At 35.2% G+C, this 20,284-nt stretch overlaps 1 protein-coding gene across 3 annotated transcripts in view; it reads right to left on the minus strand.

Annotated features, from left to right (window-relative positions):
* The window catches only part of LOC115209323 (ankyrin repeat domain-containing protein 27), a 51,344-nt gene that overhangs the window by 18,118 nt on the left and 12,942 nt on the right, over positions 1-20,284 (minus strand). For all 3 annotated transcript variants that reach the window (XM_029777667.2, XM_029777668.2, XM_036501324.1), the window contains exons 9-21: positions 17,640-17,782; positions 16,465-16,601; positions 15,545-15,635; positions 15,366-15,431; positions 13,762-13,849; positions 13,524-13,637; positions 11,880-12,069; positions 9,338-9,477; positions 8,874-8,966; positions 6,525-6,633; positions 4,179-4,336; positions 834-998; positions 364-498 (exon numbers count right to left, since the gene is read on the minus strand). In XM_029777667.2, the coding sequence (XP_029633527.1) occupies positions 364-498; positions 834-998; positions 4,179-4,336; positions 6,525-6,633; positions 8,874-8,966; positions 9,338-9,477; positions 11,880-12,069; positions 13,524-13,637; positions 13,762-13,849; positions 15,366-15,431; positions 15,545-15,635; positions 16,465-16,601; positions 17,640-17,782 (1,629 nt within the window). The remainder of the gene's footprint in view (positions 1-363; positions 499-833; positions 999-4,178; positions 4,337-6,524; positions 6,634-8,873; positions 8,967-9,337; positions 9,478-11,879; positions 12,070-13,523; positions 13,638-13,761; positions 13,850-15,365; positions 15,432-15,544; positions 15,636-16,464; positions 16,602-17,639; positions 17,783-20,284) is intronic.

A 20,284-nucleotide genomic window follows, 5' to 3' on the forward strand; every position in this document is an offset into this window, starting at 1 on the left:
GTTTAAACACTAAAGTGTTAAAGACAATCTGTTCTATTTCAGCCAAGGGGTATTAATAGGTCATTGAATATTTTGAATGAGTAGTAACTATTATGATTTCTCAAGAAAAATCTATGACAAATAGTTGCTAATTAAAAGAACTTCTTTTAAGACAAATTTTCATTCACATACCATTCTGAAAGTTAGTCTCAATCATTTCAAAATACAGTGCAGTTTAAAATGAAATTTATATTGCATGCAAGCTACTCAATACATATGCATACGTCAGGTACACACATGTATAACTTTGTTTTAAGTTTATTCAACTACAAACAGAAGAGAATTTTAAGTTACTGAATAAAGAGAACAGAAATATCACTCTACCTTTTGTAAGACAGCACATTTTTCACACTGACAAAGTGGATGGCAGAGATTTTCAATACCCATTGCAGAATCCAAACTCTGCTGTGTCTTTAGTTTATTTTCAGAATCACTTGACAACCCGAGGTAGAAACGAACCTGAAGAGAAAGGTAATTCTTAGTAATTATATAAAACAAACAAAACTAAGAAATTTTGTAGATCATTAATAAAATCTCTAATACAAATATTGATTTCTTTCTTTATATAAAATCAATTTTTGCAGAGGAGCAGTACAATCAACTGAAACCATATAAGAAAAAAAAGAGATGACAAAGGAATAATTCTTTATCTCTTTTTTCTTACCACTCTGTACTCAACTAATGTCATTCAGAAGCATGCATCTATTGAGTTCTACATCAGGTTATTAATATCACAATGCCTAAGCGAAATATTAAAATGCGAAAATGAAAATCAAATCCAGCAAGAGTCTTACCAACTGCACATCATGGTTTTTAATAGCCTTGAATAATTTTTCCTGTTGTCTATATTTAGAATTGACAGTAGTCTGAGACTGTTCAACGTACAAATTTGAACTGGAAACAGAGGATGTAGCTATAGAAGATGAATATAATGGCACAGTCTTACGTTCTGGAGAATACTGCAAAGGAAACAAAAATAAAAGTATATAATGATTTGAAACAAGAGAAAACTTTGTGACAAACTAATACAGGATATTTATCATATCAAAACACAGAATCACTGTTTGAATATACAAAAATGTGTAACTAGCTTTTTGTTAAAAGAAAGTTTCGATTCTATAGACAGAAATACAAACACACACACACGCATATATAATGAGTTTCTTCCTTGTTAGTTGAACACTTTTTTTTCTTCATGGAATATGTTTATTTCAGCAAAGTTTTAAATAATATAACAATGTAAACTTATTGAACTTGAGAGGCACTATCATCATGTGAACAGTCAGTAATTTTGAGCATTTGGACTTTATAAAAATTAAACATATATTTTGTTTAATTTTATTTTTGTCTTTACATCTGTTTTTACTATGTCAGCATGGGTTAGATAAGATTCCTTGGAGCAGTATTCTGTGGCAAGATGCTGTTCATGATGCCAACTCTTCATTGTTTCCATCTTAGATACTGTTGAAAAGTTGAAGTACATATTGTGTATGAGAGACATGATAAATGTCCTTGCAGCACAACTGTTGTCATTGTAAAAGCATAGGAAGCGGACACACACACATATGCATCAATGCATATATATGTGGGTGTGTGCATATGCATGTGTATGTAAATGTGTGTCAATGTCTATATGTATATATGAATGCATGCATGTATATATAGAGATGTGGGTACGAGACACATTAAGCCTTCAGCTTTTCTTGAACTCAGGCAATGTTTCTAGTATCCATTTTTGCTTTGTGTTGCTTGTCGATATCTTAGGACATTCTGAGCAATCTCATATGCCTCAAAATTATCACTAATCAATTTATGGTAAGTTACATAGGTGAATCTTTTTGAAACACTCACCTTAACTCTCTTTACAATTGGATTGTTACCCAGTAGCACTAGTATTGATACTAGAATCCAGTTTGAATAAATTTCCTTTGTTTAGATCTTGTTATTTCTAATTGGTTAAATTTGAAAAGAAATGAAGATTGAGTTGTCAGCTGTGGTATAGACATATGCATACTTTTTTTGAGTCACCCTGTATAATATATATATATATATATGGAAGTTTATATTTAGATACATACTGTGGGGGACAAAAGAGTTTGCAGACCTATTTTTTCTCAATTTCTTTATTAATTTTGCTTTTTTTTTTAGTTTCACCTCTTCCATCATTTGCTGGTTGCCATTCTGTTTTTTTTCATTACTACATTTTTAGAAAAAACCCAGAATTTAATAATTGTTAAACATTTTCCTCTTTTCAGGTGAGCCAAAAGTTTATGCAGGTAACATAAATTTATTAATAATGGCTAAAGGAAAGATGTTGACAGATAGCGAGAAGGGTGAAATTGTTAAATTACTTGCTGCAAAGAAGTCTACAATAGAAATTTCAAAAATTTTGAAACGAGATCATCGAACTGTGAAACGTTTCGTCATTGACGGCAAAGATGGAAGAAAAAAAGCACAAAAGTGGCAGACCAAAGGTGACTTCACCACGAGATTTTAGAAAAATCAAGAGGAGTGTGCTAGCAAACCCACACAGCACAAGCAAAGCTATTTTCGACCATGCAGGAGTGTCTGACATCTCTAAAAGGACCCGAAATCGGATTTTGAAACAAATAGACGACCAGAGAACACCGACAAAATGTCCTCCTTTGAGTGATATCAACTGTCAGAAGCGACTAGCATGGGCCACTAAATATTTGAAAACCAATTTTCAAAATGTTCTCTGGACTGACGAGGCTAGAGCAACCCTCGACGGTCCCGACGGTTGGACCAAGGGATGGCTTCTTAAAGGCAATAGCCCACGCTTGCGATTCAGACGTCAACAGGGAGGAGGGAAAGTGATGATTTGGGCTGGGATTATTGGAAGTGAGATTGTTGGTCCTTTTCTTGTCCCTGAAGGTGTCAAAATGAATTCTGTGAACTACTGCGAGTTTTTGGAAGAGAATTTATTGCCTTGGTTGAATTCACAAAATGATGCTGTCAACCAGAATCTCATTATTCAACAAGACAATGCCCCAAGCCATGCTTCTCGGTTCACAAAAGCTTGGCTTTCAGACCAGGGGATCTCTGGTGAACGTCTGATGGACTGGCCACCTCAGAGCTCGGATTTGAATCCGATAGAGAACCTCTGGTCGATTCTGAAGAGGAAGGTTTACGAAAACGGCCATCAATTCAACAGTAAAAAAGATATTTGGGAGAGGATCAAGGAGGTATCTTCTGAAATCACACCTCAACAAGTGCATAAATTAACATCCTCTGTTGATAGGAGGCTGATGGATTTGATTAAGAATGGAGGAAAGCGTATAAAGGGTTAAATTGTTTTATAAATTTGTATTGTTTTGTTAATTGTTATTTGAGCAATAATTGTTGTTTTCTTGTAATATGTTATCAATATATGGTACTATTATCATAATGACACAATGTTTCAAATTATATTATGTTTAAAAATGTTATTTATTTCGAATAAATGAGTCTTGCAAACTCTTTAGGCCCATATTTCTTCCTGAATTTTTTTAAAAATCCATATTTTCCCCCCAGAATATGATTATTTGGTTTCCGTCTCTAGGAATTTACTTTATATATTTGCATATCGAACAATGAGTAACATAGTTATTATATTGGAAAATATTGAAGCATAAATTTATCAATATATACAATTTACAAACACTTTTGACCCCCACAGTATGTGTGTGTGTGTATATATATATGGCAGTTTATATGTATGTATATATGTGTGTGTACATATGTTTGTATGTGTGTAAATATATATATATATATATAAGCACCAACCGATCGTGGCCGATGCCAGACCCCCCCTGGCACCTGTGCAGGTGGCACGTAAAAAGCACCCACTACACTCGCGGAGTGGTTGGCGTTAGGAAGGGCATCCAGCTGTAGAAACACTGCCAGATCAGACTGGAGCCTGGTGCAGCCCTGGCTTCCCAGACCCCGGTCGAACTGTCCAACCCGTGCTAGCGCGGAAAACGGACGTTAAACAATGATGATGATGATGATATATATATATATATGTTTATATATATATATATATATATATATATATATATATATACACATATTTTTCTGCATACACATGATCAGTTACAAAGGAGCTTTCCATAAAGAAAGGTACAAATTTTACTTACTCGGCCTGCATAATAACTCTGCCTCATTTCATCTGTCGGGGCACATAACAATAATTGCTGGATATGAGTATTGTGGGCACAATTCATGGGGAATTGCTTTTTCCTGTTACGAATGTCTGTGCGAGCATTATTTTCTATTAGAGTTTCCACAATGTTCTCTGAAAGAAATTAAAAACCCCAAAAACACCACAATTATAAAATGGACAAGTCAAATCATCAAAGAGCATGAGAAAATCCCCCAATGAAAATACAACAATCTAGCAATAACATCATGAAGATATCCTCACTATAGATCTCAAGTAAACACCCTTGTACTACATTCACAGTATGCAGGGACATTCAGCTGAAACTGTCAAAATAACATCAAATCAAATGATTTCTGATGGCAGCCTCATATATAGTACTACAGCACAAACATTTGGTTTCTCTTGAAGGTTACAAAATACCTCAGCAATGATTAACTGTTGAGTCTACAAAGCTAAAGTACAATCCCATGAAAATACTGCATACATTTTGGATGGTAGTGTTACTATAGTCACATCTAACACTTGGTAAAACTCATTCACCAGTATGCTATTACCACTAAACTATGGATATGCCGTTGTGTCTGGGAAGAGTCATTCTCTTTTGGTGCCTTATAATTTAACACACTCACCAGTAAAATTTCCACTTATTTCTTTTTTATATAAGAAAAAACAGCAACATATTTGTGCAGGTATGGTTGTGTCATTAAAAATTTTGCTTCAGAAACACGTGGTTTCAAGTTCGTACCACAACGTGGCACCGTGTCTTCCATTTATATAAAACTAATATATCTTTTGTTGTGTCTGGGGAGAGTCATTCTCTTTTAGTGTCTTATAATTTAACACACTCACCATTAAAATTTCCATTTATTTCTTTATATTTTTCTAAAATTTTCGTTGTCTTGCAACAGAAATTTTAGAAAAATAAAAAAAGAAATGTGGAAATTTTACTGGTGAGTGTGTTAAATTATAAGGCACCAAAAGAGAATGACTCTCCCCAGACACAACAGAATATGCTTCAACACAAACTCACATAAAGAATCTTGCAAACCAAATCCAAAAACAAAATATGGATATGTTTCTTTCACCTTATCTTTTCTCCCACTATTACAACAGATTCTTAGCTAGTAAGTTATATACCACATCTGCTCTAGATCACCAAGTGCACATACTTCATCACCTCTTATGATTTCTGCAGGCCTTACACCAAATACTTTGCTCAATTATTTCTCTGGAGCAGTATAAAAAGCACTGGTGCTACATAAAAAGTACTCAGTACATTCTGTAAAGTGGTTGGCATTAGGAAGGACATCAAGCTGTAGAAACCAGGCCAAAACAGAATATGCTGGCATGGAAAACATGTTATATGTTGATGATGATTTTTGCAGCTATATAGAACTGCCTATCTCTATACACTTTCAAATATTTCAAGAGACCAAAACTATGTTAATACCAGCAGCCTATGAGCTAAAAGTCCAAGGGCTCTGACCCCAGCTTTTATTTAAAAATTATCACCACCATTGTTAATTTGATATTCACTTTTCTGTCTTTGTGTTCTGAGTTCAAATTCCGCCAAGGTCAACTTTGTGTTTCATCCTATCGGGGTTGATCTAATCGACTGGCCCCCTCCCCCAAAATTTCAGGCCTTGTACCTAGAGTAGAAAAGAATATTTGTCTCTCATCAGATGGAGTACTCTTTTTAAGGCGGCAAGCTAGCAGAAACGTTAGCACGCATGGCAAAATGCTTAGTGGTATTTCGTCTGTCTTTACGTTCTGAGTTCAAATTCTGCCGAGGTCGACTTTGCCTTTCATCCTTTCAGGGTTGATAAATTAAGTACCACTTGCGTACTGGTGCTGATCTAATTGACTGGCCCCCTCCCCCAAAATTGTGCCTAGAGTAAAAAAGAATATTCACTTTCCCATACTTGCAATGGCTCAGAAAGATTTTCTATGGCTAGATAGGTAATAATATGCTATATGGCAAACGCATTCAACAAATATTTATTTCTTTATTGCCCACAGGGGCTAAACATAGAGGGGACAAACAAGGACAGACAAAGGGATTAAGTTGATTATATCAACCCCAGTGCCTAAGTAGTACTTATTTAATTGACCCCGAAAGGATGAAAGGCAAAGTCGACCTTGGTGGAATTTGAACTCAGAATGTAAAGACAGACAAAATACTGCTAAGCATTTCGTCCGGCATGCTAACGTTTCTGCCAACACACCACCTTACATTCAGCAAATATTACCATAAGAAAAGTATTGTTAAAACAAGAATAATGATAATAACTATAAATTTTATAAAATATGTGAATCTTACCATATCCCCATTTGGCAGCTAAATGCAATGCAGTATCTCCAGCATCATTTACAGCATCAATATTCAATTTACCATTACCACAGTCACTGAAAACAAGAGCTTTCACACACTGGATAAAAGAAGGATAAAAACAAAGTTATTAGCACCAATGATAGCAGAGAATGTTAAATAACAAGCAAGTTATAAGGCATGCCGGATGTTATACATCATCATCATCATCATTTAATGCCTGCTTTCCATACTGGCATGGGTGGACAGTTTCACTGAGGGCTAGCAAGCCAGAAGGCTGCACTAGTTTCCAATCTAATCTGGCAAAGTTTCTATAGCTGGATGCCCTTCTTAACGTGGGTGCTTTTACGTGCCACTGGCATGAAGGCCAGTCAGGTAGTACTGGCATCGGCCACACTCAAGTGGTGCTTTTTTAGGTGCCACCTGCACAGGAGCCAATCTGGCGGCACTGACAACGACCATGCTCAAATGCTGCTTTTTTTATGTGCCACCAGCATGGGAGCCAGTCAGCGGCCCTGGCATTGATCACGCTTTTAACATTCCACTAGCATGGGTGCCAATCAGGCAGTACTGTCATCAGCCATGACAGCGATTTCACTTGCCTCAACAGGTCTTAGCAAGCATAGTTTATTGTCCAAGGATTGAAGGGTACACTTAAGTGGGCTGGTTATACAGCACTGGCATAGGCCACAGTTACAGTCTCACTTGGCCTACTGGGTCTTCTCAAGCACAGCATATCTCCAAAGGTTTCGGTCACTTGTCATTGCCTCAGTGAGACCCAATGTTCGAAGGTTGTGCTTCACCACCTCATCCCAGGTTTTCCTGGGTCTACCTCTTCTACAGGTTCCCTCAACTGCTGTCCTCATCCATTCACAACACATGACCATACCAGCACAGTCATCTCTCTTGCACACCACATCTGATGCTTCTTAAGTCCAACTTTTCTGTCAGGGTGCTTACACACTGTCGTGTATGCACAGTGACATTACACACCCAGCGGAGCACACTGGCTTCATTCCTTGCAAGCTTACGTATGTCTTCAGCAATCACAGCCCATGTTTCACTGCCATGTAGCATAGCTGTTCACAAACATGCATCATACAGTCTACCTTTTACTCTGAGTGAGAGGCCCTTTGTTACCAGCAGAGGTAGGAGCTCTATGAACTTTGCCCAGGCTATCCTTACTCTAGCAGCTACACTTTCAGAGCATCCACCCACCATGACTGACTTGGTCACCTAGGTAACAGAAGCTATGAACTACTTGTAATTTTTCCCCCAGGAATGTGACGGAGGCTGTTCTCTGCATGTTTTCAGTGTTTATTGCTCCTGAGCATTTGCCACACACAAAAGCTATCTTCCCTGTTAGCCTTCCTTGATATTGCTTCACCTCTTATGTGTCCGTAGCTTACACTGGGTATATCTTATGGAGTTTCTACCTACACCTTTTCTATAGAGCAAGCAGGGCTGTCTACCTGAAGGGATTTGTGGTTTGTCTATCTTCCTACTTATTAAGACTTTGGTTTTTGCTAGGTTGACTCTAAGGCCCTTCAGTTCTAATCCTTGCTTTCACACCTGAAACTTCTCTAGTTATGATAGTGACTCAGCAATTAGAGCAAGGTCATCAGCACAGAGAAGCTTCCAGGGGCATCCTGTCTTGAATTCCTCTGTTATTGCCTGGAGGACTATGATGAATAAGAGGGAGCTGAGGACTGATCCTTGGTGGACCCCACCCCTACCCAGAATTCTTCACTGTACTCGTCGCCAACCCTCACCCTACTGACAGCATCCCTGTACATGGCTTGAACAGCTCTCACTAACCATTCATCTATCCCTAGTTTCCTCAATGACCATCAGATAAGGGATCGGGGGACCCTGTCAAAGGATTTCTCCATATCAACAAAAGCCAAGTGCAGAGGTTTATCTTTGGCTAGGTATTTCTCCAGCAGCTGTCTTACCAGAAATATAGCATCAGTGGTGCTTTTCCCTAATGTGTGAAAGCTTAAAAATAAATAAAGATCTGAGAAATAGTGAAGTGAAGTGAATAAGCTGAAGAACCAGGAATACAACTGTTGGAATATAAGACACAATTTCTGATGCAGGTGTAGTAACATAATAGAAGTTGAAAGAGTGAGGTGTCGATAGTTGTAGGTAAGTATAAAGACAGGTCACTGAACACTATGGACATTTTTAGTTATAGATGAAGGATGATAATGATGAATATTGATGATCATAAAAGTAAAGGTCTTAGCGATATTGGGCTCAAAAGATTTATAATGTAGTGACAATGAAAACAGCAACGTTTTAACAAATAGTTGTCTAGATTAAGAAAAATGAACTCACTTCCTCATGTCCATTGGCAGCACAAGAATGCAAAGGTGTGTTGCCATCATTGTCTGTTAAATGCAGGTTACACCCAAAATGAACCAGAAGCAACTATAAAAAGATATTACAAATACAAAATTGAGAAAAATGCCTCCAAATATGCAATTACAAAAACACACAGAAATATGCAAGGACACACATACATATACACATAAGCAAGCAAAAACATGCTTTAATGGCTTGGTGTCTGTTTTTCAAGTTAGCCTAACTTTTAGTTATTTTATATATCTGAAGTGTCAGACTAAGTCCCATCTTCCCCCAAAGCTGGAAAATAATGTCATTGACTGAGCCAGACATTGAACCTATAAACTTTAGCTAAATATTTATATGGATAAAAAAAAATACAACATTTATATCACACTGGAAAACTTGATATATTTATTAGTTAGTCAATTAATAGAAGAGAAACAAAAAAAACATACAGCTACACTCTGGAATCCTTTTTGACAAGCAAGGTGCATGGGGGTCAGTCCCATATAGTCTGTTGCATCAACTGATGCACCATGGTATACCAAAATGTCGATCAATTCTGCATGGCCAGCCGCAGCAGCAACATGGAGAGCTAAACAACAAGACAATAATAGGATATTTTAAAGAGGTGTCACAGAAGTATCAAAGTGAAAAACAAACTATATATGTTATGTCATCAGGTTAAGCATTTATAGGGGTACTGTTAAATGATTTGATCAAGGACATTTCTAAAACCTAATATTTTCAACCCTGAGGGCTGAAAGGTAAATAATCAGATTTATACTTGGAAATCTGAAAAATAAAAACTACTAGAAATAATTATTCATTCCAACTTTTTCTTCCAGTGTCTTCACTTCATTTTCATCTGTATATTCTTTAATCATCTTCGGATACCTTATATATATATGTACATACATACACTGTTTGTGTTGAAATTTAAAGTTTCAATGCTATCATCATGCTTAATATGGTCAAAAGCTTTGATAATTAAAGAACATTTCAGACAATGAAATTTTAATACTATGAGATACTGTTCTAGTTTACTGAATATAACTTTTTTATATTTTTTTCTATCATTAATGATTCAGACACACTGAGAGGAAAACTGACCTTCTCAACAGTTCTTAAACTGATAGATACCAGGCCCCATTAAAAAAAAAAAGTGAAATTTTTTTTGTCCTCATTCCCTTTTTATTAATGAGACCAAAGAATATACATCCATAAAATTCTTCTTCCTTTGTTAGACAAGTTTTAAAATGCTTAAAACCATTTTAATCTTATTAAACATGATCATTTGTCTGCTACCTCTACAATCCTCTCAAACTTCCCTAATGAGAAATACTGAACTATATATGGTTAATTTGAAACAAAATTTTGTTATTGCATTTATGACAAAAATAATGACATACAGAGACTAGTTCAAGTGGAATGAACAAGTGGTGTCTCAAGTAGGAAATTAACAACCATTTCTCCAGGAAAACGGCAGTTGTAGTTAATCACCTTTTTTCAGATGATGAGAACACCCATGATGATACTTTAATGCAAAGAAGGTTTCTGCTCTCATGAAGGAGGGACCTGCTAATGTCAGCTTCAATATATCTGTAGTGTGCATCAGATGGCAGCAATGGCAATGGAGTTGATGTAGAGTTCTCTACTCAGACAAAAGATGGATCTTTGCGAATGAGAGTGAAATATGAATTTTTTGTTTAACTAGCTTCCATCTCCCACTGATGTTCTTTCCAATTTGATGTAGAACAGTGACTACACTATACATTTCAATGCAGTCAGTTACAATGCTCCCATTGCATAAGTGAAGCTGAAAAGCATCTGAGAGGGAAGTTTTGCTTTCCTTAATTTCCAAATACAGTGAAGACACTATATAAGACCTTCTTTATTAAAGTATCTGATTACAATACCACAAAACCTTCTGTAGTGTGAACACTATTATGTCTGAATCTGTAAGGAAGGGTGATAAGTTAGTAGTTGGCAAAGTCAGAGAGGTTGTTCTTTTTCTAGGATTGTATATCTATAAATCTGGGTAGAAAGAGAGAAAGAAAAATGAAGTTTTGTAAGAACAAAGACCTGCTTCACAACACATTGAGCATGGTAAAAAAATACCAAGAGAACCAGTCATTTTGTTGAGCTAAAATGACCAGAGAAGTTTACACACCTGCTTACTATGTTTGTAAGGTGATGAAGTGAATGGATAAGAGAGTTCAACAGAGTTTTTATTGAGTGAGTAACAAGTAGAAGTGGGGAGAAAATAGCAAGTACAGTGAATATATATGTAGGAGTACTTGGGCAGATAAAATAATTGTTTTATAGTTTCTAGAGAGACACTAGAACACTTATTGCAATTTGGAAACTAAAAAGCTTGCAGACTGCACAATGCATCATGAGAATGGCTTTTTTAAAATTTTGCTTTCCTGGTCATCATGTAAGTATTTTGACAGTGGAATATTTCATAGATTGTTATGGTAGAGGATTCCTCCTCCTGGTGTTGTAGGCTGTCCTAACCTGTACATCAGCAGCACAGCTGCAACAGAGCTACTTAGATTTGCATCTGTGACAAGAATATAAAAATAAGGGTGGTTTCAGGTACCTGCTTAGCTTTTATAGATGTTTCCAATTGAGACATTACCATATCAAACCAGTTTGAATTTGTGAAAATAATCTTTTTTCTAAATCATAAACATATTTGTAATAATATTCATGTGAGATATATGACTGAATAAAAATCTATTGCAAAGAAATTAAACTTTTAATTTCAACACCTTGGACTCTAAACAGAAATTATTACATAGAGAGCAACTCTAACCAATTTTCAAACGGATTAACTGATTTAATATTTTCCAATAATTTAAATACACCAAATGTGTTAATCTGCTTCTGATAATATAACCAAAAGTATCATCTAGCTTTCCTGAAACAGAGGGACTAAAGTGTATATAACAAATAATTTTTGGTTTAATGAAATTAATCAGGTGTCTTTACCTGTATAACCTCTATCATCTCGAGTAGATGGAGTGACTAAACTAGAGTCACGGCGAGTTTCTCTCATCAGAGTTTCACATTTATCACATGAACATAAAGGGTGACAGAGTTTGCGGCGGGCTTGGTCAGCCATTTCATTCTGTCGATTTAGAAAGACTTTCACGGCATTTTCATCTCCACCTTCTATATGCTGCAAAATTATTTTTTAGAGAAGAAAAAAATAGAAACATTCAGTTTCAATGAGGAATTTTATATTTGTAAATGAACGGATAACAAAATGGTAGGACATACACACATATACACTAATACAGAACAATGACAATGAGTGCTCAACACTGCATTTGTGGATATTCTTTATTTGTGAATTAACAAGGCAACCAGTGGTTTCATGTGAAAAGATCTTCACAATTATTCAAGCATTCAAATTCAATTATTACTTCTTATCCATAAGCCTCTTGAACAAATTCATAGCATTCATGTAGTAATCATTTTACTGTCTATGACAAACACTCATATACAATCACACATAGATTCTAGATATATATATACCATATTCATAGACTTATATTCATATAAATAATGAACCAACTGAGCCTAGTACACAAATACATCTACAGTGATTGGTTGGTATACCTCCTACAAACCATACAGATATTATATAGGCAGAACAGGCTTAGCCACCCCCAGTAGACTTAGACTAATAATTCCCACAGTTTCTTTAAATTCTTCATTACACCATGCAGTGATGTAGGTTCTTTTAGTTCACCTGCACAGGTGAACTGAACAAATATACAACAAATACAAAGGGTTTTACTCAGAGAAGAGGAATTTTGCAAGATGAAGAAAATCCAAATCTAAACCTTATTACACACTTCTTTAGTAAGCAAGGATATTGTCTAGATGTTTGGTGACAACAAGTCTTCTCAAATTTCAAGACTCCTTAAAATTCCTGCAGAATACAAGATGGTGCTTTTCTGCTGGCTGACAATATAAGTCTAAATTCTAATATTCTTTAGCCTTTTAGGCACCAGTTTGGGTGTTGTGCCAAGTACACCAATTACCACAGGAATATTATCACCTTTATCTTCCACAATTTCTTCATCTCTCAGCTAAGTCCTTATATTTCTCAATTTCTTTGATCATGAATATTATTATTATTATTATTATTAAGGCGGTGAGCAGGCAGAATCATTAGCATGCCAAGCAAAATGCTTCGCAACATTTCGTCTGTCCTTATGTTCTAAGTTCAAATTCTGCTGAGGTCAACTTTGCCTTTCATCCTTTTGGGGTCGATGAAATAAGTACCAGTTATGCACTGGGATTGATGTAATCAACAAGCCCCCTCTGCCAAAATTTCAAGCCTTGTGCTTGTAACAGAAAGATTATTGTTATTATTAAGATAAAATAAGACAGCAAGCTGGAAGAATCGTTAGCATGCTGGACAAAATGCTATATGTTCTCTTCTTAAATTCTGCTTTATCTTTCATCCTTTTGGGGTCAATAAGTACCAGTCAAGTACTGAAGTCAGTGTAATTGACTTCCCCCTTCCCTCAAAAACTGCTGGCCCTGTGCCAAAATTTGAAACCATTATTAATATAAAATACAGAGTTAAGTTCTCTTGATTAACTTCTGCTTTATACTTACTTGGAAAAAGATATCTGTAGGACTGAGTTCTGGGGTTTTGTTACTTTCAAATATCGGAGAGGGTACAGTATCTGTAGTGTCACCAATCACAACATCCACAGAAGAATCAAACCACTAAAAAGAAAGATGGTTATCTTGCAGGTTTACTCAAACATTAATCTTACCAAACATAATTACATCACAAAGCAAGACAGAACAATTTTTACTGCAATGTTGTAAATAGTGAAGAAAAACATACCTGAATATTGGATGAAGTAGAAGGTATAATCTTCACTTTACCACTTCGTATCTGTTCTAATGCAGCTTCAATTGTAGCCAGATAATAACTAAAAAAGACAGAATAGAAATGAAACTGGATAATATAGATAATATTTTCTTAATTTTTCTTTTATTGTTTCCTATCTCTTTTTCTATGGTTGCATAGGTCAAATGTCTTTGTTACAGTAATTGCTTGTACAGTTAATTTCTTTCTTACTAGTCAATTGTAAAGTAGCTATGATGCTTGTTTTTAGTTCAGCCAGTCAAACTCGAACGACTGAGGTTAAGTGGTTTGTTCACAATGGTAGTAATCAGATTGCATATGATCAATAATTCAGAGGTACTGAACATAGTATATGTGAGAAAACAAAATACATAAGTCTCCTAAGTTAAGAAGACTTTGAAAGGTCAATATTATCTACTTAATACCATAAAATCTGAACTGAGATAAAACTAAGTTCACAGTTACTTGTGCAAAACTGGAATCCAGATAGGATACCAGTTTAGGACAAATAGCTGTGAGGATGAAAGACTTGAGGTATTTCGTGTTGCAAGACAGTGTGTGAGAGAGAATCGTGATGTGGTAGGAGAGAAGTGTGTTCGCATGGATGATGGTTCACTTGCGCTAAATGAGGATGCAAAGAGAGAGGTTTGGAGATGCCACTATGAAAGGTTGCTGAATAAAGAAAATGAATGGGATAAAGAGAGTCTGCCGAATGTCAACCCAACAGAGGGACCAGCCATCAGAGTTGAAAATTCTTTGGTAGTTAAAGCAATTAGAAGCATGAACACAGGGAAAGCCCCAGGCCCATCAGGAATTACTGCAGAGATGCTCAAAATATCTGGCAGTGTCGGCTATAACCTAGTCACCCGTATAGTCAACCAGGTGATACACGAAGGAGTCATACCCAATGACTGGTGTAGCAGCATACTAGTCAACTGCTACAAAGGTAAAGGTGATGCCCTAGATACAAATAATTACAGAGGTATCAAGCTGTTGGATCAGGTAATGAAGGTTATAGAGAGGGTCATAGCCCAACTAATTAGAGAGAGAGTTAGTTTAGATGAGATGCAGTTTGGGTTCGTGCCAGGGAAAAGTACCACTGATGCTATATTCCTGGTAAGGCAGCTGCAGGAGAAATACCTAGCCAAAGATAAGCCTCTGTACCTGGCTTTCATTGACATGGAGAAAGCCTTTGATAGGGTCCCCCGATCCCTTATCTGGTGGTCAATGAGGAAACTAGGGATAGATGAATGGCTGGTGAGGGCTGTGCAATCCATTCACAATACGTCAGTCAGTCCAAGGCTATAGAAGACACTTGCCCAAGGTGCTACGCAGTGGGACTGAATCCAAAATCTTGTAGTTGAGAAGCAAGCTTCTTACCACGCAGCTACACTGATGGACTTTGGTCAGCCTCGAGCTATAGTAGAAGATACTTGCCCAAGGTGCCATGCAGTGGAACTGAACTCAGAAGCAAGTTTCTTAACCAAAGAGCCATGCCGGTGCCTATTATTAAAATGATAAAATAAACTTGTAAAAATTTAAAAGTATGTCAGAAATTGTATGACTAGTTTTTAACTAACCTGTATTCATCTTTGTTTGACGCACGGGAAAAATTGAAATGCTGGACATAAGCTAAGTTGGAGCACCTAAAATATATTTAGATGAAAATATTAAGACACAATGATAAGGAGATAAAGTAGAAGGGAAGGATTTAAAGTTAAACAAAGAAAAATATTTCTTTATTAAAATCAATACATACCAATTAGGAATTTCAGATTTAACAATTATAAAAATGAGCAATGGTAAAAGGTCATCGGAAGTCATCACATCTGAAAGAGCTTCACTATCACCTAGATAAAGAGAAGGAAAATAAAGTTAAAAAGACACTTCAATGAGAAGCCAAATGTCAGAACGAAAAGATTCCAATGTCATAGAAAAGTAAGGATTTTAGAGATTGGTGTTTAACCCCAGGTCAGTCCTGATTTATGAGCAAAGACATTCAAGCCATGATCACCTCATCTTTGCAGAAGATATAATGTATCCAGGGCTACATTATCCTGGATGCATGTTCCCACATTTTAAGATAGTAGAGTGCGATTTGATGGAATTTAGCTGCTATTTCTAGCTGATCAAGGGATCACACAGTCTTTCCCTTCCAGCTTGTATATTTCTTTGGTGTTGTAAATATAGATAAATAGAATATAAAATTACACTTATGTATTTGTTTTGCAAGATTGCTGATGTGAAATTGTGTGTTGAAGCAGATATTGTTATATTTGGAGATGGTCATATTTTTGCCAATTATCCACATGCACTATACACTCATTCTTCATAACTTTACTATTATACTTATTATTAACATTATTTTAGTGTTCTTTGTCTGAAATCTTTTGTCACACATCCTATGACTTCTTCAATGACTCGCCATCCCATGTGTGTCCTGTTCTGTTTAGTCCATTCTGTCTTTCTCAGAATGGACAAAACAGAACAGGAGACACATGAGATGGAGAGCTGCTGAAGAGGTCACAGGATACATGACAAAAGATTTAGCCAAAGGACATTAAAATAATGATGATAATAAAATTGAAGTGAAGAATGAGTATATAGTGGTTGTAATAATTTGACCACCCCCAAATATAACAATAACATAAAATTGTTTTTGTATAAAGGAAGGAATACCTTCAGGAGTAGATGCAGGAGATTTTGGAGAACGCATTAAAAATGCAATTAACCGTTGGATACAATAGAGTTTTCCCATAGGTGTGCTGTATTTATTGAGACGGGCGATTTCTTTCCTTGCAATGGGAATATTATTGCTAAAACAATAAGATGAAAATAAATGCATGAAAAAGAAAGACAAAATATAGCTTAACAAAACAAGAACATATTGTGAACATGAATTTTTAAAAATTGTTACTCTCAGAACATTTAATATATATATATGGATATCAAAATCTTATACAGAATTAACTTTAATCACAAATGTATAAATTGTTAGTAATTTACAAAATATTTCTTATAATATATTTTTTTCTCTAATTGAATTTGATCTAATATATTTCAAAATTAGGAAAGCAATAACAATTTCTTAATTCAGCTAAATTTTTGGAGGTATGGTATGGTCAATTAAACTGACCTCAGTATGTGATTGGTACTTTTTTTTATTTCCTCCAGAAAGATAAGAAGTGAGAATAACAAAGGATATAAATTAAATAGAAGGTATTATTGCCTAATGTTTTACCAATTCTGTCATTAGCCTTTCCCAGGAAAATAATACTGAAATCATCACCCTCACCATTCAATGACATTTTCCATGCTGAAACGGGTTTGATGGCTTGACAGGAGCAGGTAAACTAGAGGACTGCACCAAACACTACTCTCTGCTTTGGCATGGTTTCTACAGTTGGATGCCCTTCCTAATGCCAAACACTTTAAAGTGTATTGGGTGCTCTTTACATGGCATAAACACCAGCAAGGTCATCAAGTAATTTGAAAGACAAAGACGTCTCAACAGAGATGGGGAATTGTATTAAGGGAGGTAGTTTTATGTCAGGTAAGAGATTGAAGTGTGACAGAGGGATAGAAACAAGTATCTTGAAATTATAATAAACAAACAAACCAATATTTAAACCAGAAACAATATAAAGACAGTATATGTAAACACTAATTAATGAGATAAAGTTTAATATTTCAAATAACAAGATCATTTACAAAATTGATATCAATTAACAATGCTGATATAATCTGATTTCAACCTGCTGAAATAAACCTAAATAAGATTATAATTTTTATCTTTACTCAATAGACAAAATTTCAATGCAAAAAAAAAGAAAAAGAAAAAGCAAATATCTTACATGAATGCTTCCCGAATGTCTAAATGATGACACTGCAGCTCTTTCAGATTTCGTGTACATTTGTTGATTTCAGCATCATCAGATGCCATGCAAAGTGTGAGAGCTCCAAAGAGACTTTTATGAAGCTGATGCAACACATAAGTCTGAAAAATAGTAACAAATGTTTTGGGTTTATATTATTTATTTATCAATTTAATTGCAATGATAACACATTTTAGGGGCAAGCATAATCTAATTGGTTTTGCTTTATTTACAAAGAATAAATTAAAATGAACATTTGATATTTGTATCAGAGGTAAAAAAAATCCTTTTGCAACTAACTTTTATTATCTATTATATAAAATCTGTTTTGTCTGTCTGTGTGTGTGTCTTCTAGGATCTCGAGCATCCTCCATCAGATTGCACTCAAATTTGGTATGTAGATACTGACAGTATCAGGGCATGTGTAAGTCTTGAAAAAATTACAAAAATCGATTCCAGGTCAGAATGCAACCGATAAAGCCATGGGAACATGCATTTGTATGCATGTCATCTTTCAGAAGTGTCAATCTGACCATCTCATTGGAGCAGCAAATGCTGGCAGGTTCAGCTGGCCACCTCATGGTGTTACAATGGAGGCAAACAGATGACATGGTACCAATGATCATGTGAGGATGAGATACATAAACTTCATGTGGATTGTAATGAAAAGCTTTGTTGTACCAAATAAAAACTTTATTTCTTCTTTTGCTGGAGTCTCAAATTTAGGTTAAATCAGTGTTTCTCAAAAGGGAGGCCTATGGAATGGTCGGACAAGTTGTTTTGAGAAAATTTGGCTTAAATGTTTAACAACTCAGCACCGTCCATTGGACGGGGGGGGGGGGTTGCTCATATTAAATAGTTTATAAGTGAAATGTACTTTGAATCTTATATCTTGTCTGCCTCCAATGAATTCCTTTTGCAGCAAAATGATGGCACAGTTTATTAGTTTACTAATAAAGTGAAGTTCTAACTGGTTTCACAGCTTATTGTTTCAGAGATTATTTCCAGCCACAGGCAATGCTCTCGGTTACACAATGCCTTACTATAGTTCAATAGTTCTAAATCTGAACATCCCCTTTCAAATATTTGCAAAAGCTAAACTTTCACCTAATAAATTTCACAGCAGTTAATGACTCAATAATGATAGAATTGTAAAAAAACTTATTCAAATAGAAAATCCTTATTCCCTACATATTTGCAAAAGCAATTACTCATAAGCAATTTAAAAAATTGACTAATTTTGATACAGACATATTTTTTAAATAATAAACATGAACAGAGCTAATTACTGCAAAAGAAGAACATGTAAACTTAATGCATTTAATGTAAACATGAATTTTAATCTTTAATAATATTAAATTGTACAAAGGTCTTCCACTGACGAATGTGACAAAAATGTTCACTGTGATCTTTGATAACAGTGTACCACATTCACTCAGCGTCACAGTGTAGTGGTCACAAGAAATATTTTTTAATACCATGCAGCAGCCACCATGATTGTCATCAAGACTAGTTTTTGAAGGGATTAAAAATCATGATTGTGTAGTTGTTTAAAATTGAAGGATGTGATTGTATCAGTTCACAATTTTTTCTAATTCATTTTAGCATTAAGACATAAACAGAAGAACAAAAGAAAACCTTAAACTATCTAATACAACACATCCTCCACTCCTAACACAAAAACAAAATAATTCTTAACCCATTACCACTTAAACCAGCCAGATTTGACCTCTCACACATACCCTACAATGTCGTTCTAAAACTAAACTATTTGAAATCTTGAAGCAATAAGATAATACATGGTTCATTCAAAACAATTTGAATAAATAGCGTTACATTTTATAAAGTAATCTAAATGCTAAAGGGTTAATTATCCCTAAAAATAATCCCAATGATAAAAAAACTGGTTGCAGCCTCCAAACAAAGTGATACTATCTACATTTTGACAAAGTGAAAGTGGTACTCTATTGTCATAGATCACCTTTATAATTACTTTTGAAAGAGATTCTAGTGGCTACTAATATGTTCAATATTGTAAATAATGAAAACATTAGTGGGAGAGGAAGTGAGGAGGTGCTACCATACAGGTTTAGAAATGCTGCTGAAGACGGACTATTTAAAAGACTGCCTGAAGCAAACCACTAAATTAGATCATTAAAAATCAGATAAGTGAATCACATTTTTTAATTTAAATATTGCAAAAGCTGTAATCAGTGGTTGTAGATTATCCTATGTGATAGCAAGAACCATAATAGATCTCCCATATTGGGATAATGTTTAAAACTTTGTACAAGGATATAACCAATTGAATGTCTCCATTTCAGTAGCCTGGAAGGATGAAATTACAGGTAACCTTGGCAGAAATTAAACGCAAAACAAAGAGATAAAACAAAATACTGCAAGGTTTGGCTCGACCATTTCTAAACAATGTTAGCCAATATTCATTTGTTTATTCTAAAAGCAAATATAAAATCTTCAAAAGAAAACTTTTGGAGGTTATCATGTTTTTAACAACAATAATTCAATTCTTTGGCTTAATCACTTATCAAGTTATTATTGATGATGAAACAGAGAATATCTTGTTGGATACACTAATGCACAGTATGGCTGAATGGTTAAGAAGT

Source organism: Octopus sinensis, linkage group LG3, assembly GCF_006345805.1.
Source record: "Octopus sinensis linkage group LG3, ASM634580v1, whole genome shotgun sequence".
Lineage (NCBI taxonomy): Eukaryota > Metazoa > Mollusca > Cephalopoda > Octopoda > Octopodidae > Octopus > Octopus sinensis.